Below are 24021 nucleotides of genomic sequence, written 5' to 3'. Positions count from 1 at the left end.
CTAAAAATACTAAACTTGAAGTGAAAATAAACTATACGTCAAAAAAAAAATCCTCCTACCTCCTCCCCAATGAATATAAAATGGTCGTCCACTTAAACTTATTATTTTCAAAAATCAAAAATTTAAAAGGGAATTGTTAACTGGAAAAAGCACACCATTTTAAAGTGATACAAGAGGCTCATAGGAACCTGAAATCGGCCACCCTGGTTTTATCGCTAATTTATCAAAAACAAGAAGAGCAAAATACACACAATTTCATATTTCATAGGGTTTCTATATGTAAACTTTTACCTCGTCGGTGGCCATTTGAATTTCAAATTGACATCAAAGTTAATTCTTTTATTTAAAATCTCGATAGGAACATATATAGTATGTTTGCATGGGTTACATCTATAATAATGCTGTTCGCAAATAAATTATCCTTGATAATTGGACAAAATTGACCCATTTTGCCCTTTGAGACCTTATATGTAGGACCCGCTAACAAGACTGAAACACTGATACTTCATGAGCACCTTCTTATGGTCATTTCTTCATTATTTGTTTGCACCTTACACCATTAGAAATTAAAACAAGAGTGCACACACTGAAATATCTCGCCTTCTTTACTTATCATTGATATTATGTTGATAGTCCTAAATATAAAGCTTTATTACAACTGTCACATAAACTTAACATTAACCAAGAAAACTAAACATTGACCAATGAACCATGAAAATGAGGCCAAGGTCAGATGAACTGTGCCAGGCAGACATGTACAGTTAACAATTCTTCCATATAACAAATATAGTTGACATATTGCTTATAGTTTAAGAAAAACAGACCAAAACACAAAAACTTAACACTGAGCATTGAAGCATGAAAATGAGGTCAAGGTCATATAAAACCTGCGTGACTGACATATAGATCATAAAATATTTCCATACACCAAATATAGTTGACCTATGGCATATAGTATTAGAAAAAAAGACCAAAACTCAAAAACTTAACTTTGACCACTGAACCATGAAAACGAGGTCAAGGTCAGATGACACCTGCCAGCTAGACATGTACACCTTACAATCATTCCATACACCAAATATAGTAGACCTATTGCATACAGTATAAGAAAAACAGACCAAAACACAAAAACTTAACTATAACCACTGAACCATGAAAATGAGGTCAAGGTCAGATGACACCTGCCAGTTGGACATGTACACCTTACAGTCCTTCCATACACCGAATATACTAGACCTATTGCTTATAGTATCTGAGATATGGACTTGACCACCAAAACTTAACCTTGTTCACTGATCCATGAAATGAGGTCGAGGTCAAGTGAAAACTGTCTGACCGGCATGAGGACCTTGCAAGGTACGCACATAACAAATATAGTTATCCTACTACTTATAATAAGAGAGAATTTAACATTACAAAAAATGTTAACTTTTTTTTTGAGTAGTCACTGAACCATGAAAATGAGGTCAAGGACATTGGACATGTGACTGACGGAAACTTCTTAACATGAGGCATCCATATACAAAGTATAAAGCATCCAGGTCTTCCACCTTCTAAAATATAAAGCTTTTGAAAAGTTAGTTAACGCCGCCGCCGCCGGATCACTATCCCTATGTCGAGCTTTCTGCGACAAAAATAAAGCAAAATATGATTTTCCATAGTGTTTCTTTGTAAACTTTGACCTTCCGTGGAGGCCAACTCAATTTTCAATTTTCGCTCAGAACCAAAGAAACTAAACTTGCTCAAGACTTTAATAGGAACATTCCTTTTCTTCAGAAGAAGTTTTTCAAAGGTAGCATCATGCCATACAATCACCATTAAGTGCCACTTTACCTAAGAATCAGGCAGTGGTGAAAAGACACAACAAAGAGAATCTCTCAACTTTACTTAATTTAAATTTAGAGAATGTGTAATAGTGCACAAATATATCATTCAGTTCCTTTTCCTTTTCTAGTATAAATAGATATAATCAAGTTAAAATGCACTGGAAATTAATAATTAAGGGGAACTAACTCCGAAATTTGCTATCATTCTAACCAAAAAATATTAACAGACACGCAGAAAGACCAACCATTTCTAACTCAGGATGAGAGTAACTTCAAAATAGGATGGTTAGGTTGGTTGGTTTTTTTTCAGCCATGTTGTGAAATTGCCTTGTTCTTACAAAGCCTGGTACTTAACAATCAACCAGGGCGGCCATGTTTTGTTGACCAATCAACAACAAAGTATCAACACTTAGAAAGGACAATTAGAGAAACATATTCGAAAATTTGGTAAAATTCTGTTTAGTGGTTCTCTAGAAGAAGATCAAAATATGAAAAATTAGCAAACGCGAACTACAAATGAGGACAACAGAAGCCAAGTGTTGGCAATAGCTCACAGCAGCCTTTGGCTAGGGTGAGCTAAACAGTGAAAAGATTTCCTCTTACAGTTTAAGGACACTTATTACGTGTAGTCTATACATTTAAGAATATATTTTCTGTTTTGAATTTTCTTTGGAATAAGGTATTTTTGTAATTCTGCTTTTCACTTTTTTTTTTAATTGTTGTTCACTTGGAAGTATGCTGTTTTGGATATTTGCAAAATGATCAAGGTTTTAAGAGTTTTTCGCTGTTAAAGTAAATGTAACATTATCTAAAATTGAGAATGGAAATGGGGAATGTGTCAAAGAGACAACAACCCGACCAGAGGACAGAAAACAGCCGAAGGCCACCAATGGGTCTTCAACATAACGAGAAAATCCTGCACCCGGAGGTGGGCTTCAGCTTGCCCCTAAACAAAATGTGTACTAGTATCAGTGAAAATGAATGTCACACTAAACTCCAAAACATATAAATGAACTAGAATTAAAAAAACATACAAGAATAACAAAGGCAAGAGGCTCCCGACCATATAAAATTAAATGTGTTATATATCAACTCAGTTTAATTCCTTATCTACATACTTCTAAGTCTTGTTTAAATCAACTACATCACAGAAATGCAATGGAACCAAAGGTCTTACTTCATATTCCTTCAGTTGAACAGTTGGCGTGAAGCACGCAATGCGACAGTATCAAACCTGCACCCCTCTCCATGTTGTAAATTGTACAGTTTGATTCGATTAATAAATTGGATATTTTTTTGTTAAAACAATTCTATTTACAAATAATGTGTTTATTGGTTATTAATTAATACTCGATACTCACTTTTTATAACTCGATACTCACTTTTTGCTACTCGATACTCACTTTTTATAACTCGATACTCACGTTTTGCTACTTGATACTCACTTTTTGTTACTCGATACTCACCTTTTACTACTCGATGCTCACTTTTTGTTACTCGATACTCACTTTTGACAACTCTATACTCACTTTTTGCTACTCGATACTCACTTTTGACAACTCCATACTCACTTTTTGCAACTTGATACTCACTTTTTACAACTCGATACTTGCTACTCTACTAAAAGTAAATCTCGGCGTTTATACTTGACACTGACTGTAGTAATTCTGCGCTAGGTGCAGTGATTTCGCAAGTTCAAAATGATCATGAAAAGGTGATTGCGTATTACAGTCGAGCGTTATCTAAATCCGAAATTAATTACTGTACTACAAGAAAGGAACTTTTAGCGGTGATTAGCAGCATCAAACACTTTCATTGCTATCTTTATGGAAGAAAATTTACTGTTCGAACAGATCATAGTTCATTGCGCTGGATTACTAAATTTAAGGATATAGAGGGGCAATTGGCGCGATGGTTAGAAGTATTAAGAACTTACGACTATGAAATTGTGCATAGGCCTGGATTAAAACATTCAAATGCGGATAGTTTATCGAGAAGGCCGTGTTTAGATTGTTCACACTGTGAAAAAGTAGAATTGAAATATGGTGTATCTTGCACACAGTGTAATGTTATTAGCGATAATAAATCTAAAGTGTCAAATTCAAATAGTTGGATTAATGGTTTATCTGATAGTGAAATAAAATGTGCACAACGGGAGGATAAAATTTAGCATTGATTATCAATTTGATGGAGAATAGTGATCATAAACCTACTTGGCATGAAATCTGCTCGGAAAGCGTTGTTGTGAAGGCATTATCGTCACAATGGAAACGACTTGAAATACGAAACGACATCTTATACAGGAGATGGGAAGACGACACAGGAAAGAAAATTTCATGGCAGCTAGTGGTTCCAGATAGCTTTAAAACGGACATTCTAACAAACCTGCATGATGCCGTAACAGCTGGACATTTGGGAGTTAACAAAACTTTAGGTCAATTAGAGAACGATTTTATTGGCCAGGCGTTGGGGAAAATGTCAAAGAATGGTGCCGTCGATGTCATCAATGTGGTTCACGAAAAAGACCTCCAAAAACATTTAGGGCGCCAATGAAAACATATAATGTAGGAGCTGTTATGGAAAGAGTTGCTATGGACATAATGGGACCATTACCGCTCTCTGAACGTAATAACAGATACGTACTAGTTATCCAGGACTATTTTTCGAAATGGGTAGAGGCATACGCATTACCCGACCAGGAAGCAGAAACTATAGCGCAAGTGTTTGTTGAACAATTTGTGACCCATTATGGTGTGCCAATGCAGATTCACACGGACCACGGTACGAACTTTGAATCAAGACTATTCCGTGAACTCTGTAAACTCTTAGGAGTGGATAAAACGAGAACCACTGCACTTCATCCACAATCTGATGGGATGGTTGAGCGTTACAACTCAACAATGGAAGCAATGCTAGCTACATGCGTGAATAAAGATCAGAAGAACTGGGATGTTCTACTTCCATTACAGATGATGGCATATCGTAGCGCGGAACATGACACGACAAAATACTCACCGAATGTGATGTTATTCGGGCGTGATGTAAGACATCCGATTGACGTGTTATACGGAACTGTTAGTAATAATGAGAATTTTGATAATCTCCCGGATTATGTGATGCAAATAAGAACATATTTAGACAATGTACATGAATTTGCTCGAGAAAACATTAATAATGCCAGTGATAAACAGAAATGGTATTATGACTATAAAGTTAATTTTAAACCGTATTCTGTTGGAGATGCCGTATGGTTACATGATCCAAAGAGAAAAGTTGGGATTAGTCCGAAACTACAGTGTAATTGGGATGGACCTTATCTTATTATAAACAGTATTAGTGACTTAGTATACCGCATTCAAAAGTTAGAATCGTCAAAACCAAGAGTTGTTCATTACAACAGACTAAAACCGTATCATGGAGATTTTGACAATTGGCTAATTAAAACTGTAATTCAAAAAGACACCGGGTCTCACGCTACCGCAATCGAAGAAAATAACATTGAGTCTGACATTGAATTGAGTGAAAATGAACAGTGCGATATGTCTAATTTTCCAACTAACAATATTGAATACGGTCGCGGACATCGTGTGAAACGTCCACCGAACAGATTCGTTCCTGATTAAAACTTTAATTGAACTTTATAAACTATGAACATTTAAAATGAACATTGAAATGAACATTGCATGTTTTCATGATTATGATTGAATTATTTGATTTATTTTATTGTTAAAATGTTGAAATTGATTTTTGATACATTTTGATTTTTCCATTTAAATTTTATTGCGTATTTTTGTTTTATTTTTGAAAGTGGTCTTCCATACTTTAATAAGTTAAAGTTGGGTTTTTTTTTGTTTACATGTGGGACACATGTTTTTCAAAGAGGGAGGCAATGTAATATTTTAATGTTTTGTAAATATTGACCTCTGGTTAAATTGGCTTTATAACTGTTTATTTGTGTACAGAGAAAATTAATGACGCAAGGCTAATTTGACAAATGGCTAGTTTTATTATCTGCAGTTAAAGTTGAACTGTCAGATGTAATTAAGACAAGTAGCAATGTCTTGGGGTGTAGGGTAATAAAATTAGTTATGCCTATTTGTTTGTCTAGAGATGCAGTAATTAAACTCTATGATAAAGGTCAGTTGGTCAGAGACTGGCAGATTGTGTATCAGCTGTGATACTGGAAGGATGTGATTTTCCTTGAAGTCTTGAATCAGTAGATTCTGGAGGACTTGTATTTAAAGTTTATAGGTTTTAACTTTGTTGCTAATAATTTGTCAATAAGTCTGAAGTAATGTACATTTGTGAATAAACTTGTAAATAGATACCGTATTATTTAGTTAATGGAATTTACCACAGGATACATTGTCGTGCCATAGATGGCTATGTCCGTCCGTCTGTGTCGATGGTGTTGACCTCTCCTCTCGGTCACGTTACAATTTTTTGTAAATAGATACCGTATTATTTAGTTAATGGAATTTACCACAGGATACATTGTCGTGCCATAGATGGCTATGTCCGTCCGTCTGTGTCGATGGTGTTGACCTCTCCTCGGTCACTTTGATAACTTTTGATATATAAGTATTAGATGTGAAATTCTTCCTATTTGACACTTAGCGATATAAATAAGGTTTGACAGCTTAAACTCTTAGAAGTATTTCCTTTAGCAAATATATTAATTCTTTTCTATTGTTCACATAGAATTCTATCTAACCAAAATAATCGGATTCCCTAATGGTCGTAGAAACAAGGTAATAAGTCAGTATTAAGTAATTAAAAATAGTAACCCCAAATTATGTAAAAATGTGAATAAGGTAAAAGAGATCTAACCAATAGAAACTGTTCTTATAAAAATAAGTATTCTAAAAGTCATTTTGATTGGTGAATAAAACAAGTCCAACCAGCACGTGTTCTTAGGGTTTAAAATAGGAAACCCTAAGGAATCAAACATTACTCTTATGGTTGGACTCGAAATAAACATATATAGACATCTTTGTTTTATTTACCAGGTTCGTAAACTTATAAATGTTGTTAAATGAAAAATTAAACGTAAACTTTAATATTGTTTTTAATGTAACAATTTTATAACAGAAATCTTTCTTTATTAAAGTTACCATAAATATCATAATAAACTATTTTAATTAATTAATGAAGTATTTTGATAATTGTTAATTCAAGTTCATTTTAAGAATCAAACTCTTTTATTTCATATTAATGTATTTTGATTAAATTACTCTTATGGTTGGACTCGAAATAAACATATGTAGACATCTTTGTTTTATTCACCAGGAGGCCTCGAAAGAACGCGAACGACAGTTCCCCAAATTGTCGTAGTTAAAATAGTGAACAGATATATATAAACCGCAGAGCGACAACATTAACCTTCAGAGGGAGAGGGGAGGCAACGGCCTTAGTCTATCCTTCCCCCTTTCCCGCATAACACTTGTCGTGATTTATTATACGTATAGTTTTATTTTTAACTTGTCCAAAATGAATGATAAACAGTGAAAACCTTAGGAAGTTTTGGTTAATCTTATAGACCCCCATAAAGTCAATAAACCGTAAGGATGTCGTCTCTCATGTTTTTATTTTTTCCTTAATATTTTGTAACCCCTATAGACTTTTACAAAGCCATATATAAAAATTGTTGGCCCAGCATCCCCAATATTTCCACTGGGCATTTTCGCGATGAGGATTAATCAAGAAAAGCTTGCACTTATAAATTGCTCGTTTGATTTTCTACCACTTTGTAGAAACCATTGCTGGTGGGACATTATTCCCCAAGGATATTATTAGCACTTTCGTCAATACCACTGGCGGATGAATCGTAGTACTCAGGGTATCGTAAGCCCTGTAGTTAATACCACTGCTGGTTGATTATTAACTCCCAATGGTAATATAAGCCCAGAGCCCAGAAGTCGGTGCAACCAATGGTTGGCTATTAGTCCCCAAGGATATCATAAGCACTTTCGTCAATACCACTGCTGGTAGAATATTAGTACCCAAGGGTATCGTAAGCCCTTTAGTTGATACCACTGCTGGCTAACTATTAGCTCCCAATGGTATTATAAGCCCTGAAGTCGGTGCAACTGCTGGTTGACTATTAGTACCCAAGGATATCATAAGCCCTGAAGTCGATACCACTGTTGGTTGACTAATAGTACCTTAGAGTATCATAAGCCCTGAAGTCGATACCACTGTTGGTTGGCTATTAGTCTCCAAGGATATAATAAGCACTTTCGTCAATACCACTGCTGGAAGAATATTAGTACCCAAGGGTATCGTAAGCCCTTTAGTTGATACCACTGCTGGTTGATTATTAACTCCCAATGGTATTATAAGCCCTGAAGTCGATACCACTGTTGGTTGACTTATAGTACCCAATGGTATCATAAGCCCTGCAGTCGATGCCACTGCTGGTTGACTATAAGTACCCAAGGCTATCATAAGCCCTGCAGTCGATACCACTGCAGGTTGACTATTAGTACCCAAGGTTATCATAAGCCTTGCAGTCGATACCACTGCAGGTTGACTATTAGTACCCAAGGCTATCATAAGCCCTGCAGTCGATACCACTGCAGGTTGACTAGTAGTACCCAAGGCTATCATAAGCCCTGCAGTCGATACCACTGCAGGTTGACTATTAGTACCCAAGGCTATCATAAGCCCTGCAGTCGATACCACTGCAGGTTGACTATTAGTACCCAAGGCTATCATAAGCCCTGCAGTCGATACCACTGCAGGTTGACTATTAGTACCCAAGGCTATCATAAGCCCTGCAGTCGATACCACTGCAGGTTGACTATTAGTACCCAAGGCTATCATAAGCCCTGCAGTCGATAACTCTGCAGGTTGACTATAAGTACCCAAGGGTATCATAAGCCCTGCAGTCGATACCACTGCAGGTTGACTATTAGTACCCAAGGCTATCATAAGCCCTACAGTCGATACCACTGCAGGTTGACTTAGTACCCAAGGCTACCATAAGCCCTGCAGTCGATACCACTGCAGGTTGACTATTAGTACCCAAGGTTATCATAAGCCCTACAGTCGATACCACTGCTGGTGGATTATATGTTTCCAAGGAATTCATAAGCCCTTTAGTCAGTGCTTGAGTATATATATATATATAGTGGTCCTGGTTTGCTCTTACATTCTGAATCAGTTTATTTTGTAATAATGTCAATTCATTTATACATCTTATATCAGTTCGATGATAAAAAAATACAACAGCACCCGCCCAGTGTGGAAAATGATTACGTACTACTATTAAAATAATTGTGTTTTAGACATAAATATTAATCTACCTTACCCTGTATAAAGTCGTCGTTTGACTCCGAGCCGTTATCGCAGTAACATTTGTGTACACGTACATATATGCACATCCGCCTCCATCGACAATTCCATTTAGTAATTATATATAAGCACATTGGATGTCCAATATCAATAAGATACGATCAAATTGTTAATCATCTCGTCATGTACTTGTGGATCATGATTTCAGGAAAATAGCCGGATTTCTAGGCACCGCATTGTTATTGATTTCAATCATTACTATAATGTGTAAGGTGCACATACGTACAGCGGAGAATTGTACTTGTCAAAGAGGCTGTCAACCTGGTTGAACGTTGATCGACAAAATAATTATTGGAAATGTTGAATGGAACAAGTAATTTATTTGCTATATTAAATATTTATTGCTACGAAGATAAGAACGTGTAATTAGATCACTAGGACACATTGAACACATCAGTTCGAACGTAAATTTAAAAAAAACTTCACATGTAGTATACTAGAGTAGTACAAGAACGTTTGGTACTGCATATACAAAAAGTTTGTGAAATACGTGCATGTGTGGATAAATTTGAAATCATTTTAGACAACATTTTGTGAACTTCATACCAGTGGTCATTCCCTATTAAGCTGAAAGCTGCATTAAATTATTAATCAATGCTGTAGAACTATAGCTCTTTTAAATTCCATTAATCTTCAAAATAACATATTAGAAACTGCAAACAGTTATGCTTTGAATATGATAAACGCCCATCGTCCATTTTTTTTCTGACACAAAGGAACTTTTTTTTAGAAAAATCAACTTTTATGTCACCATAAAACCATAAAGTTTTAACATGTTATACTTGTGTAAGACGTCATTGTTTATAATTTCCTTAAACATTTTTTGTCCCCCGCGTAACGCATTGCGGGGGACATGGAAATACCGGGTGCCCTTCCGTGTGTCCGTCCGTCCGTCCGTCCGGTCTTGTTAGCGCTCTCACAGGTACCATTCTTGAATGATTTTTTTAAAACTTATACTATAGTTTAATATCAGCAATATCTCGGACATTTCTATAATGGTGCAGCCGATCGACTTTTTTTAAAAGAGTTATGCCCCTTGGAAATATTAAATTTATGGAAAATGGCCTCGTTAGCGCTCTGACGGGTACAATTCTTGCCAGATTTTTATAAAACTTATACTATAGGTTAATATCAGCAATATCTCGAACAAGTTCTATAATGGTGGCCGATCGACTTTTTTTTAAAGGAGTTATGCCCCTTGGAAATATTAAATTTATGGAAAATGGCCTCGTTAGCGCTCTGACGGGTACAATTCTTGCCAGATTTTTTATAAAACTTATACTATAGGTTAATATCAGCAATATCTCGGACAAATTCAATAATGGTGAACGATCAACTTTTTTTAAAAGAGTTATGACCCTTGGAAATATTAAATTTATGGAAAATGGCCTCGTTAGCGCTCTCACGGGTACATTTTTTTATAAAACTTATAGTATACTTGAAGGTCTATTTGAAATATTAAGTATACAATAAAAAAACTTGTTTGTCCACCGCGCACGGTTTTTATTTATAAATTGTTTTAAAGAACAAAAAAAAAGTGGTTTTTTTTAGTTATTGCCCCTGGATAGATAAAATAAGTGCAACACGGGGGACATTGGAACTCTGTTCTTTTATTTAAGAAGAAGTTGTCATTTCACATAAAAGGATTTGGATAAATAATAGATATATATGAGCCTTACTCAAAATATTTCTTTCTATTTATGGATGTTTGTTGTATAAGACATTTTGGCCAAGCCTATTTTAACTGTTGAAATAGAAAACAATACATGTCATTATCAAGGATGGGGTAACATTTTTCTTTATGGAGTTTTTAAATTCTTAAATTGCTACAGAATCTGACTTTATTTATCAAGGATGATTAAAATTATACTCCCATATACTTGATAACATAGTCTATCCTATAGGTAAAAACCAATACTAAATGTAGCCAAGATACAACAATAGATGCAATAGAGGAAAGAACTATTTAAACATCAATAATAAAAAATTCTTAATGTGCGTGCTCATGCTCTTCGGGATATGTTTCGCCACTGTACCTATCATACTCCGAATGAACCAAGTGTAGTTGATTAAGTTATGGTGTCGGAGGGTATCCCAATCTGATTAAAATTTAAACCTATTTTTACTCGCGTGCTCATACATATGAGTATAACGAAATCAGAGAACTATATTTTAATTAGACTGGAGGATATCCGTGATCAGATTGGTTTTTTTACTACCTTGTCTGACACACACGTAAGCTGGAATGACAATACCAGATATAAGTAAACTGTACAGTACAAAGGACTGACGAACCAAGTTCTCCTAATTCTATATGGGTAGATGACTCAACTGAATAGTTAAAAATTGAATTCTTCGTTTTATTCAATCTGACAGGAATGTTAGTCAATTTTATCGTTAAATAACCGTTGAGCGATATAGGCTCCTTTTGAGGCATTTCGTTATATTGTGAACTTGTTATATTTTGAATATATGACACTTGGGGGCCATGATTGGTCAATGAAAATTAAATAAATCTTGAATCTTAGAATTGAAGTCCTTTAACTTCAAATGACAATTAAGACAATCGTCAACTTTACATTGTGTTAAAATATCTTGAAATTTATGATAGTTACAACCTAAATAATGTTTTTACAGGTAGATATATCCTTAAATATTATTCAGAACTATATATTGAAGTCAAAGATAATTCATATATATTTCAAATTTGATCTGTTTTTCATCGAATAACATTCCGAACCAAACTGAATTTGTTTGGCTGTTAAAGAGAGGACACACTCTTTAACACCTAAACGAAGTCCGGTTGGGATTTCGAATGCTCTTTTTTTCTTCGTTTTTTTAATACTTAAAATAATTGAAGAAAAATTTATCAATAAGGAACCTGTTATCGAGTGGTTATTGTTGGTTTTTGTCTGCCATATTAGCTTTCGTGGATTGCTTTAAGCATAAAGTTGGTTTTCACTTTTTAATAATTATTGTTTGAATATTTGCTCATCCAGAGGTCTCAAATTTATAACTTACTATACGGTATGGGTTTTGCTCATTGTTGAAGGCCGTAAGGTGACTGGTGTATGTAGAACTAAAATATCATTTATTTTGGCATTTTTCAGGTCTGTATGCCTGCATGCAGACCTAGTGGATTCTAAACTCTTATTCTAGATACATGTTTGTTGTGGCAATTATGTATGATTGAATGCTAAGCATTTGATATGTAGTGACATTTATCATTTCTTTATGTCTGTGTGAGGAAATAAATTTTACTTTATTTTTGGTAAAACGGACAATCCATAATTTGAGAATATTTTTCATTAAAGCGACTTGAAATTAAAGTTGTAAAGAATTGATTAAATTCATTTGTAAATATACTTAATAAAGTAAGTTACGTTATAACGGTCACTATAGATAAATGTTGTTAAAGGTCAATATAACATGTCAAGCCTCAAGCTAAGTTAAACACTTTACAAGTTCGTTATGCAACTTTTCTTCGGTCATATCGAATACACAGATAATTCAATTGATATATGGATTGAACTTTATCCAGTTACGAATAATTAAATAAGACATCAAACAAAATACGTGATGTCCATGTATATTAAATAGCGGTCAGTTGGGTGTTTCCAACAACAAAAATGTGAGGAGAAAAGAAGGAAATTTAGCAAGAAATTATTATAAACTGTTAGCAAAAGTATTAAACAAATAACTTAAATGGGCCTCAGTTTATTGCTAACGAAAGTACTATATAAACCTGTTTCGCCCAACGCTAGGCACTTCGGTGTTGCGGCATATTAAAATATTAGAAACTTCATTTCTATTATTCACAGGTTAGTTGAACTATTTTATTTAAGTTTTAAGCAGTAAACTGAGTACTCGATAAAGATACAGTATTTTTATATTATCATTTATTCAAAAGCAAAGTTAATTCAAATCATTAAATTACTTGGTTTAAATGTTTATGCAAAGTTGTGTCAATATCAGATAAACAATAAATGCAATATTTAATTAAATAGACTAGAACATAAATTCTCTTTCTATTATCAAGTTTAAATGGACAACTTATTTACATAATTTAAGATGTTAACCTCATAAGGTCAACCGCTTATTTATATATATATAATGGAAACTTCTTCAATTATTCTTTATCTATATTTGTTATGTTTGTATATATTATTATGTATTGTTAATTGTAATACATGACTTCGGTGTTGCGGCATATTAAAATATTAGAAACTTCATTTCTATTATTCACAGGTTAGTTGAACTATTTTATTTAAGTTTTAAGCAGTAAACTGAGTACTCGATAAAGATACAGTATTTTTATATTATCATTTATTCAAAAGCAAAGTTAATTCAAATCATTAAATTACTTGGTTTAAATGTTTATGCAAAGTTGTGTCAATATCAGATAAACAATAAATGCAATATTTAATTAAATAGACTAGAACATAAATTCTCTTTCTATTATCAAGTTTAAATGGACAACTTATTTACATAATTTAAGATGTTAACCTCATAAGGTCAACCGCTTATTTATATATATATAATGGAAACTTCTTCAATTATTCTTTATCTATATTTGTTATGTTTGTATATATTATTATGTATTGTTAATTGTAATACATGACTTCGGTGTTGCGGCATATTAAAATATTAGAAACTTCATTTCTATTATTCACAGCCAAAACAGTCCCACCCAAAGCCAAACTACGGCAAAGTTACAGGTCTGTCTAGAACACTTACGAGACAATTATAGTCCTGATAATTTTGGTGGAGGCCCGAAAGTCCCGAAATTTCAACAAAACCCAATAAGCATGTCAACTCCTGTCAATTATAGAAACAGAGACACTATGAACGACTATCTTCTTAGGAGCAAGAAAACTGAAACTGATTTATCAAAAATCCCAGTAACACCGGTGAAATCAACGACACCGGAGTCCATTAACTTATTACCAACCAACCCTAGTCCGTTATCGGAGGCAAAAGCCACAGTGGAAAATGACGCGTCAGGGGGGACTACACCTGACAAAGGCACGTCCCTGCTTGATAGAACCCGTCGATTGACAGAAAGGTTATTGCAGCCGTTGGCACAGCCGCCAAGCAATTCCACGCCTGACCAAGTGCCTATGCGGCAGCAACAACCATCACAAGAGGACCCGGAAAAGCAGCAGTTAAAGTTGCATGTGCAAAACTTAGAACGGCAGCTTCAACTGCAAATGCAGCTAAACCAATTACAGCCGCAAGTACCACAGGCGTCCCAACCTGAATCTCGGGGACCAAAACATATGGGAAACGTGACCCTGCAGAGGTTCGAGGGAAGAGGTGAAAATCCTATCAAGTTTTGGAGTCTCTTCATCCAGTATTGCACCTTGTTCAGGTACACGGATAGCGACACAGTTGGCGTTTTCCCACTGCATGTTTCCAGCACTGTTCAAGACTGGTTTTATTCGCTGGAGGAAGGCGTTCGTAGGAACCTGCAGCGTCTGAAGGAGGCGTTTTTGGAGAGATTCCAAAGACGAAACTTAGAATACAGCCTCCAGCACATAAAGCAAAATCAGTCTGAATCGGTCGACGACTACATCAATAGAATTCTGGCACAAACTTCCGACAGCAACGTTCCAGAAGCCATCCTGGTGAGCATGCTAGTTGGAGGATTGAGGCCAGATCTCGCAGCAATAGTAATGCCTCAAGTACCAAAGACCCATCAACAGTTTTTGGCTGCAGCCTCGATTGCGGAGAAAACGGTCCAGATGACGACGGCAAAGCCTATTGAAAATCTGACTTTGCAGGTAGCCAACATAGCCAGTATGGAGGACAGACTGTCGGCCATGTTGACGGACAAACTTAGCAGTAGCGTCGCCGAAATGTCAGCCATACAGGCCCACAACAATAACCAGTCAAATGGACCGTACCAAAGACAAAACTATCCCCAACGACCGAAAACCAATTTCCAGCAACGGAACTACCAGCGTCCACCGAGTTCATCGTGTCAAGGATGTGGTAGGTACTGTTTAAATAGACAATCATGCCCTGCACAAAATTCAATTTGTCGGTTTTGTAAAGTTAAGGGTCATTTTGAACAAGTGTGTAGAAAAGCTAAGAGGTACAATCAATATCCACAAAATCAATACTCGCAACATCAAAACCAACAAAATAATTATACTCAAAATCAGTATCCTCAAAATCAAAATCCTCATAGATAGGAATTCGCGCCTGTCCAAGGCTTTCCCAAGGATAGGCACAATGGAAAGTCGGCTAAAATCAACTTAACGACAATATTACATAAAAACACAACTCGTGTTTTCGTAAATAGTATACCAACAAATGCTTTGGTTGACACCGGTGCAGACATATCTTGCATATCACAGTCATTTTTAAATAAAATTTTCATAGGTAAACCAAGTTTAAAGAAAACACATGTATATTCAGTTTTAGGTATAGGACAACAAAAATTGAGAGTGCTAGGAAAAGTATTTTTGACTATTAAGATAAAAGACAAATGTTTTGATTTTGATTTTCATGTCATTGACACTTTACCACATTCACTCATCATAGGTGTAGATTTTTTAGAGACAAACAATGTAACTATTAATTTATCTAGAAAATCTATGGAAATATCAGATAAATGTGCTAAAATTTGTTCACTTGAGACTAATTCAGGTTTAGCTCGATGTATTAAATCTTGTGCATTGCCTGCCAATTCCGAGATAGTTCTACCAGTGCATGTGTCAAGAAGAATCCAAGGTGAGCAAGTACTATTAGAACCCAATCCAAATCTTGAAAAGAAGCAGCTAATGGGCGCACGTTGCATAGTTACAGTCAACAAAGGTAAGTCAGTATTTAGAATCATTAATCCAACAAATAAAACCGTACACTTACCAAGACGCTATGTACTTGCAAATGCAATTAACGTGGATGCACAATATATGCAGACGTTAGATAATGCCAAAGTTAAAAGCATAAACACAATAGAGACTAAGCCGAAAAATACAAACAGAGACAATTTAGAATTCGATTTATCGAAAGCGGAGTTGACGTCACAACAAAAGTCGCAACTTCGGACGTTCCTTAATGAAAACAAGAATGTTTTTGCTACGAACTTGAAAGAATTAGGCCAAGCTACATCATTTAAGCATAAAATCGAAACACACGATTCACATCCGGTGAAAATGCCATTTTATCGACAACCACCACACTTACAAAGAGAAATAGATAGACAAGTCCAAGAAATGTTAGATAACAACATTATTGTGCCTTCAACATCTGACTGGTTTTCTCCAGTACTCCTAGTGCGCAAGCACGATGGGTCATATCGATTCGCAATCGATTATCGTAAGGTCAACAAGCAAACAAAATCGATTTATTTTCCATTACCCAGGCTTGAGTGTGTCTTCGATGCGATAGGCGCTGCCAAAGCAACCATGTTCTCAGTACTCGATTTAGCTTCCGGGTATTGGCAAATTCCAATGGACCCAGAAACAAGACACAAAGCAGCTTTCATAACACAATCAGGAATTTATGAATGGCTAAGACTACCATTTGGGTTATCAAATTCTCCTGCGTCTTTTTCAATGGTTATGGCGCAAGTTTTAAGGGGAATCAACTGGAAATTTGTCCTATGTTATGTCGACGATATCCTAGTTTTCAGCGAAAATTTTGAAACTCATCTAGATCATTTACAGCAACTTTTTAACTGTCTCTCAAAAGCCAACTTAACATTAAAACCATCCAAATGTAGTTTTGCAGTTACAGAGGTAAAATATCTCGGTCATGTCATCTCCAAAGAAGGTGTCAAAGTGGACCCAGAGAAAACTTCTGCAGTTGCAACATTTCCCGAACCGAAAACACAAAAAGACGTACGTAGTTTCTTAGGTATGTGTAATTACTATAGAAAATTCGTTCAATCATACTCAAAAATCACTACACCTTTAACAGAATTATTGAAAAAGGATGTTCAATTTCGTTGGACACCGCAATGTCAAATCGCATTTGACGATCTAAAGACAAGACTTACATCATCACCAATTCTCGCATATGCCGACATGAACAAACCTTTTGAAATTATATGTGATGCATCAGATTATGCAATAGGACATATGTTAGTACAAAAAGACGACCAAAATAGATCAAGAGTTATAGCATACGGAGGAAGATCGCTAGGTGCAGCTGAAAGAAAATACCACACAACCGAAAAAGAATGTTTAGCTATTGTCAACGCAATCAAAAACCATGACACATATCTATCAAACAATCGATTTATAATACATACCGATCATCAAGCCCTTTGTTGGCTACAAAACACAAAACATAAATCAGGAAGACTCTTACGTTGGGCAATGGCGTTACAACATTATACATTTGATATTAAGCATATTAAGGGCAAAGACAACACATGTGCTGATGCATTAAGTAGGCGAACATACCCAGAAACACATCCAGATCAAGATCAGATGGAAGATGGTCCAAAATCAGCAGACATTTTCACACTTGATAACACAAAAGGAGAAATAACAGAGGTGCATTTCTATTATGACCACGATCCAGATACAGTCATAGCAGCCGTGCAAGACGATAACTCGACAGTGCAAGTCGAACAACAGGATGATATAGGTACGTTACAACGCGCATGTCCTGACTTTGAAGACATCTATACATACTTGAATGATGGAACTCTCCCAGAAAATAACAAATTAGCACGTAAAATCAATGTAGAATCTCAACAATATAGTATTCTGAATGGCATTCTTTATCATTGGTACCAACGACGAACAAAGAAACCAGAAGAACAAGCAAGACAACATCAACAACTAGCACTTCCAAGAGTACTAAGGGATGATGCATTACTAGCTTATCATGATAGTCAAAGCGGTGGCGCACATTTAGCAACAAAGAGAGTTTACGAAGCACTTAAACTAAAGTATTATTGGCCAAAAATGCACCAACAGGTAGATGATTATGTAAGATCATGTGACCGATGTCAAAGGATAAAAACTAGAAATCAAAATCATAAAGCACCACTGACACCTATGCCTATAGCAGACTCATTTGAAAGATGGCACATAGACATTTTAGAGCTCACACAGACAAAAGACGGAGATAGGTACGTGTTACTTGTCGTTGATAGTTTTACCAGATGGTGTGAAGCTTTCGCACTAAAAACACAAGACGCCAACGCCATAGCAAAAGTTTTATATGCAGAAATATTTTGTAGATTTGGTTGTCCCAAAATTTTGCTAAGTGATAGGGGAGCCGCTTTCATGTCGAAACTTGTCAGCGCGCTTAGTGAAATTTTTCATGTTAAACGTCACTACACTTCTTCATATCACCCACAAACAAACTCAACAGTCGAAAGACAAAATTCTACATTAGCACAATGTTTAAGAGCATATTGTAGCAAAGATCATAACAACTGGCCAAAATTATTACCAGGAATTATGATGGCTTTTAGAATGTCACCAGCAACAGAATCAACTGAGTACTCACCATATTATCTACTGTTTGGTAAAGAAATGAACTTACCATTCGATGTAGACGTACAACCAAAAGATAACATGGGCAAAGAAGCAAAAGAACATATCCAGGAGGTAATCGAAAAATTAAAAATAGCTAAAGAAATAGCTACAGACAATGTTACTCGTCGCCAAGAAAAGAATAAACAGCATTATGACAAAAAGGCAAAGGAACCAGATTTTAGGGTTGGACAAAAAGTTTTAATTCGAGTTTACAAAGTCCCCCCAGGACTTTCTCGTAAGTTACAAGACAAATCAGACGGACCTTATTTGATAACACAATTGGGACCAAATCACACATATCGTTTAATGAACTGCAACACACGCAAAGTAATGAAATCGTTGATCAATGCTCAACATTTACGTATTTATCACGACCCACGTATATTTAGACGTCAAGATGACATAATCGTCACACCACAGAACAATGATGAAGAAAACGATGATCATCAACGAAATGCAGATAACGCACACACGGTTAACAATGAAGTTGACAAAGAAATAGTAGACGAAACAACGTATGAAGTTGAATGTCTACTTGGAAAGAAAACAATGAACGGAGTTGTTCATTACAAATGCAAATGGAAAGACGGATCAACTCCAACCTGGGAACCAATCGATAACATTGCGGAAAATCTTATCGAAGATTATCATATTAAGTATACTCAACAAGGTAAACGCCGCAAACGCAAAGGTAATCAGAATTATCGTTATTTCAATCAATCCCAGGAATAAACAAATCTTACGAAGGTAAGTGTCATAATTGCCTCTAAAGCCTTGATGGCAGACTAATGCAGGTAAGTGCAGAACAGTATAGAACATTTACGATTTACATGTGCACTTGGTTGGACTCGATTGGTTCATAAGCGACGTCGTGAATTTTATTTGGCATATATTTTTTTTTTTCTCAAAAATCATTTTTCAAAATTCAGTGTCTGTCAATTATTTAAGTGTCTGATCAACACTTATGTGACTAGCACTATTTTTTTTTCTTTTTATAGGAAATGTAACCAGTCGATTTAACCTAATGTTAATGTTTATCGTTATGGTCATACTACCACTCAGCATCGTCGGAGGACACATGACAGTGCAAGCAAGCAATGCAGAAGAAGATATACACCGACTAAATTATGGTGTACTTTTTCAAAAACAACCGTCATTATATTTATCACGTGAATATTGGCTTCACACTTTTGAAGTAGAATTACCTAGTAATATTTCAATTCAAAGCATACCTGCATGCACTTCTGCTGTATCAACTTGTTATTTATTTAACTCAATCATTTTTCATGTTAATGTATTAAAGGAAAACACAATGACATTTACTCATCGAACACTTATGGAAATTTTTGACATGGTTCCAGAAACAGATTTGAACCCACAAAAACGTAAATCTCGTGCTTTATTGCCCTTCATTGGTTCGTTAAGTAAAAGTTTCTTTGGAACAGCAACCATGGACGATGTCAACCTTTTGGCTAATCACATAAATAAATTGATAAAAAGAGATAGACAAATGAGTCATGCTTTGGAACAACATGGTTCACACATTTCATCTTTTATGAAAGTAGTAAATCATAGATTTGACAAGTTAAAGGAAGGCATGAATCTAAATCATCTATTGGCCAATCAAATCTTGTCTTCAAATAAACATTTTGAAATATTGATGACAAATCTGTCCATGGTAGCATTCGAACAAATCAGTAAAGCTAATGAAATTCAAGTTCAATTAGTAAATACTCTTTCTTCAATTCAGTCTCTCATAAATGGTAAAATCACACCTCATTTAATCCCAGAACATGTTTTGAAGAAGACAATAAACGGTATCTTTGATATCTTGAAGACAGATTATCCTCAATTTCATTTACTTCAAAACAAACCATCTATGTATTATCAGAATGCCAAATTTTTTTTTACAAGGCATCATTCAAGGTTATATATCACAATGAAATTTCCAATTTCATCATTTTCATCAGCTTTAACATTGTACAAGATTTTGTCTTTTCCTCATCCTATCAGTCAAAAGAATACAACAAAAGCTTCTCAAATACTTGATTTACCAACTTATGTTGCAATAACGGCTAATCATCGTCATTTTACAACTTTTAATTACGAAACCTTGTACAATTGTGAATTTGATAGGTACATCACATGTGATGTTTCGTTACCCATTCAAACTATTAAAACGTCAAGTTGTATTTTTGCATTGCTACATGATAACAAATCAGTAATTTTTGACCAATGTAATTTCAGATTGTTACCAGAATTGACAAAACCAAATATTTTTGAATTATCACCGGCATCAATTTTATTGACGAATGCTAAAGAGGTAACTTTGAAATGCCCCAATAAAACATCAACATTACCAGGATGTCAATTTTGCATTCAAAATATTCCTTGTAGTTGTACTCTACAAACTTCAACAATAACATATCATCCTCGTTTGGTAAATTGTCTGGAAAAGTTACAAGAAAGTACAAGATTGTATCCAATAAACTTAGCATTATTACATGCATTTTTTGGTTTTGACAAGGTAAAATCTTATTTTGGCAATACATATTTCAAAACTGCAGTAAATATATCGATTCCGAATTTTAAATTGTACAATCATAAGTTTAATTCAATTTTAGCGTCAGATATTAAAGACCACTTAAATTTGAAGAAAATTGCTAAATCAGCTAAAAAGGATGAGACTATTTTTCAAAATTTAGCAGAACCTTTACTCGATGGTCAAATAACACTTGATTCGAACTGGCCAGACACTAACGGTTATTTAGCAATAGCATCAATAACTATTGGAGGAATTTCTTTTATAGGTTTTGTTTATATGTTTTTACAATTCAGATCTTTAAGAACTTCACTTTTGATTTTACAACAAGTTCATAATGTACATTCAGAGTCAACAGTACCATCTTTTCTTTTTGAAGCAGTCACACAAACAACTACACAATCATTTCTAGACTCAGCTATTTTAAAAGAATTTACTTGGGTACATGGATCTTTAATAGTAGGAGTTTTAATTTTAATACTTTTAATCTGTGTTTTAGTTTGCCTATTCAAACATAAATCTCATAACACAACTATAATGTTAGAAATTACTTCAGGAGGATCATGTGCTACCATTCCAGTTACATCATTTCCATTGTGTCCTTCTTATTGGGATATTCAACCCCCGGTCACTATTCAGAACGTTCAAATTTGTAATTTCCCATTTGGAAAACTTTCAGTTGAGTGGCCAGGATTCAAAGTCATAAATAAATTGACAAAACAAAGCTTAACAGTTAAAACATGTTTCAAAGTTGGTTTGTTTAATTATTTCAAAGTAAGGCGAATAATCAACCAACCATATTGTGCTTACATATTGATTGTACATCAAGGATTAGCTACACCTTTACAAGAAAATCAAGAACCTTTAATTCCCAAAATTCCACAGTATCAAGAATTTCAAAACAATCTGTACCCAAATTTAGAACCTTATTTATAGGCAGTCAAGCAAGGCATGACGTTTAAAAATAAACAGTATCTATTCATGTCTTATGTATATATTTGTGTTTGTTTAATTAATTTGTTTATATATGTCTAATATCTACTAGTTTTATATTGATAGCTTGTGTTTTTAATACCGTTATCGTTGCCAAGCGGATGTTACATAACATTTTACGATATTTCATTATCAGATTCCAGATAATCCTATGTGCGGACATTTAATATTCATTTCAGCAGTGACTTTGAACCAGTGTGGACATTTAAATATGTGAACAATTAATATAGTGAAATTTGGACAATAATTTTACCGAAAGTGAACAATATCTCATATATATACTTATTTTGTGTCATGCATTTTATTACAGAATTGTTGTTGTGTGCTTTGAGGACAAAGCAAATTTTTAAGAAGAGGGTAATTGTGAGGAAATAAATTTTACTTTATTTTTGGTAAAACGGACAATCCATAATTTGAGAATATTTTTCATTAAAGCGACTTGAAATTAAAGTTGTAAAGAATTGATTAAATTCATTTGTAAATATACTTAATAAAGTAAGTTACGTTATAACGGTCACTATAGATAAATGTTGTTAAAGGTCAATATAACATGTCAAGCCTCAAGCTAAGTTAAACACTTTACAAGTTCGTTATGCAACTTTTCTTCGGTCATATCGAATACACAGATAATTCAATTGATATATGGATTGAACTTTATCCAGTTACGAATAATTAAATAAGACATCAAACAAAATACGTGATGTCCATGTATATTAAATAGCGGTCAGTTGGGTGTTTCCAACAACAAAAATGTGAGGAGAAAAGAAGGAAATTTAGCAAGAAATTATTATAAACTGTTAGCAAAAGTATTAAACAAATAACTTAAATGGGCCTCAGTTTATTGCTAACGAAAGTACTATATAAACCTGTTTCGCCCAACGCTAGGCACTTCGGTGTTGCGGCATATTAAAATATTAGAAACTTCATTTCTATTATTCACAGGTTAGTTGAACTATTTTATTTAAGTTTTAAGCAGTAAACTGAGTACTCGATAAAGATACAGTATTTTTATATTATCATTTATTCAAAAGCAAAGTTAATTCAAATCATTAAATTACTTGGTTTAAATGTTTATGCAAAGTTGTGTCAATATCAGATAAACAATAAATGCAATATTTAATTAAATAGACTAGAACATAAATTCTCTTTCTATTATCAAGTTTAAATGGACAACTTATTTACATAATTTAAGATGTTAACCTCATAAGGTCAACCGCTTATTTATATATATATAATGGAAACTTCTTCAATTATTCTTTATCTATATTTGTTATGTTTGTATATATTATTATGTATTGTTAATTGTAATACATGACTTCGGTGTTGCGGCATATTAAAATATTAGAAACTTCATTTCTATTATTCACAGCCAAAACAGTCCCACCCAAAGCCAAACTACGGCAAAGTTACAGGTCTGTCTAGAACACTTACGAGACAATTATAGTCCTGATATCTGCATAGCCAACCTGTATCAAAATAGGGAGATACTGTATGATTGCGAAAGAGACAATTCTCCATCAAAGGCCGATTTACAATTATCAATTATAATTAGATATGACAATATAAGCAACAAACATGAAGCATTGTACAGAATATAATGAGACAGATATTATAATAGGCATATACCACATCTTCGTATATCTATATATGAAAATAACATTAATGATAACAATACGTTATAAGTACTCTTGAATATTTGTTTTTAAGATACCAGATCTGATTGCCTGCATACCGACCTGTTTTCTAATGAATTATAGTTTTACATACATTAAATTGAGAATGGAAACGTGGAATGTGT

General features: G+C 34.4%; 1 protein-coding gene and 1 long non-coding RNA gene across 2 annotated transcripts; both read left to right on the top strand.

The window, feature by feature from the left end:
• The first annotated feature begins 12429 nt into the window (after positions 1-12429).
• Positions 12430-23576, top strand: LOC127715594 (uncharacterized). Its single transcript, XR_007988481.1, has 2 exons — positions 12430-13568; positions 23305-23576. It is a non-coding gene; the product is annotated as an uncharacterized LOC127715594 (long non-coding RNA).
• On the top strand, positions 14351-23576 carry LOC127715547 (uncharacterized). Its single transcript, XM_052221635.1, has 2 exons — positions 14351-15176; positions 19687-23576. The coding sequence occupies exons 1-2, from the start codon at positions 14393-14395 to the stop codon at positions 22164-22166; spliced, it is 3264 nt and encodes a 1087-aa protein (XP_052077595.1). The 5' UTR covers positions 14351-14392; the 3' UTR covers positions 22167-23576.
• Positions 23577-24021: the final 445 nt, after the last annotated feature.

The sequence above is a fragment of the Mytilus californianus genome, unplaced genomic scaffold (genome assembly GCF_021869535.1).
Source record: "Mytilus californianus isolate M0D057914Y unplaced genomic scaffold, xbMytCali1.0.p SCAF_9, whole genome shotgun sequence".
Taxonomy (NCBI): domain Eukaryota; kingdom Metazoa; phylum Mollusca; class Bivalvia; order Mytilida; family Mytilidae; genus Mytilus; species Mytilus californianus.
The sequence above is the reverse complement of the archived record's forward strand: the minus strand, read 5'-3'. Positions and strand labels throughout refer to the sequence as shown.

What these genes read in the sequence shown, in the direction of transcription:
- LOC127715547 (XM_052221635.1), top strand. Translation starts at nt 14,393, where the DNA reads ATGCAGCTAAACCAATTACAGCCGCAAGTACCACAGGCGTCCCAACCT. An exon ending in TTCATCGTGTCAAGGATGTG is followed by an intron (nt 15,177 to 19,686) that starts GTAGGTACTGTT and finishes TTCTTTTTATAG; the next exon opens with GAAATGTAACCAGTCGATTT.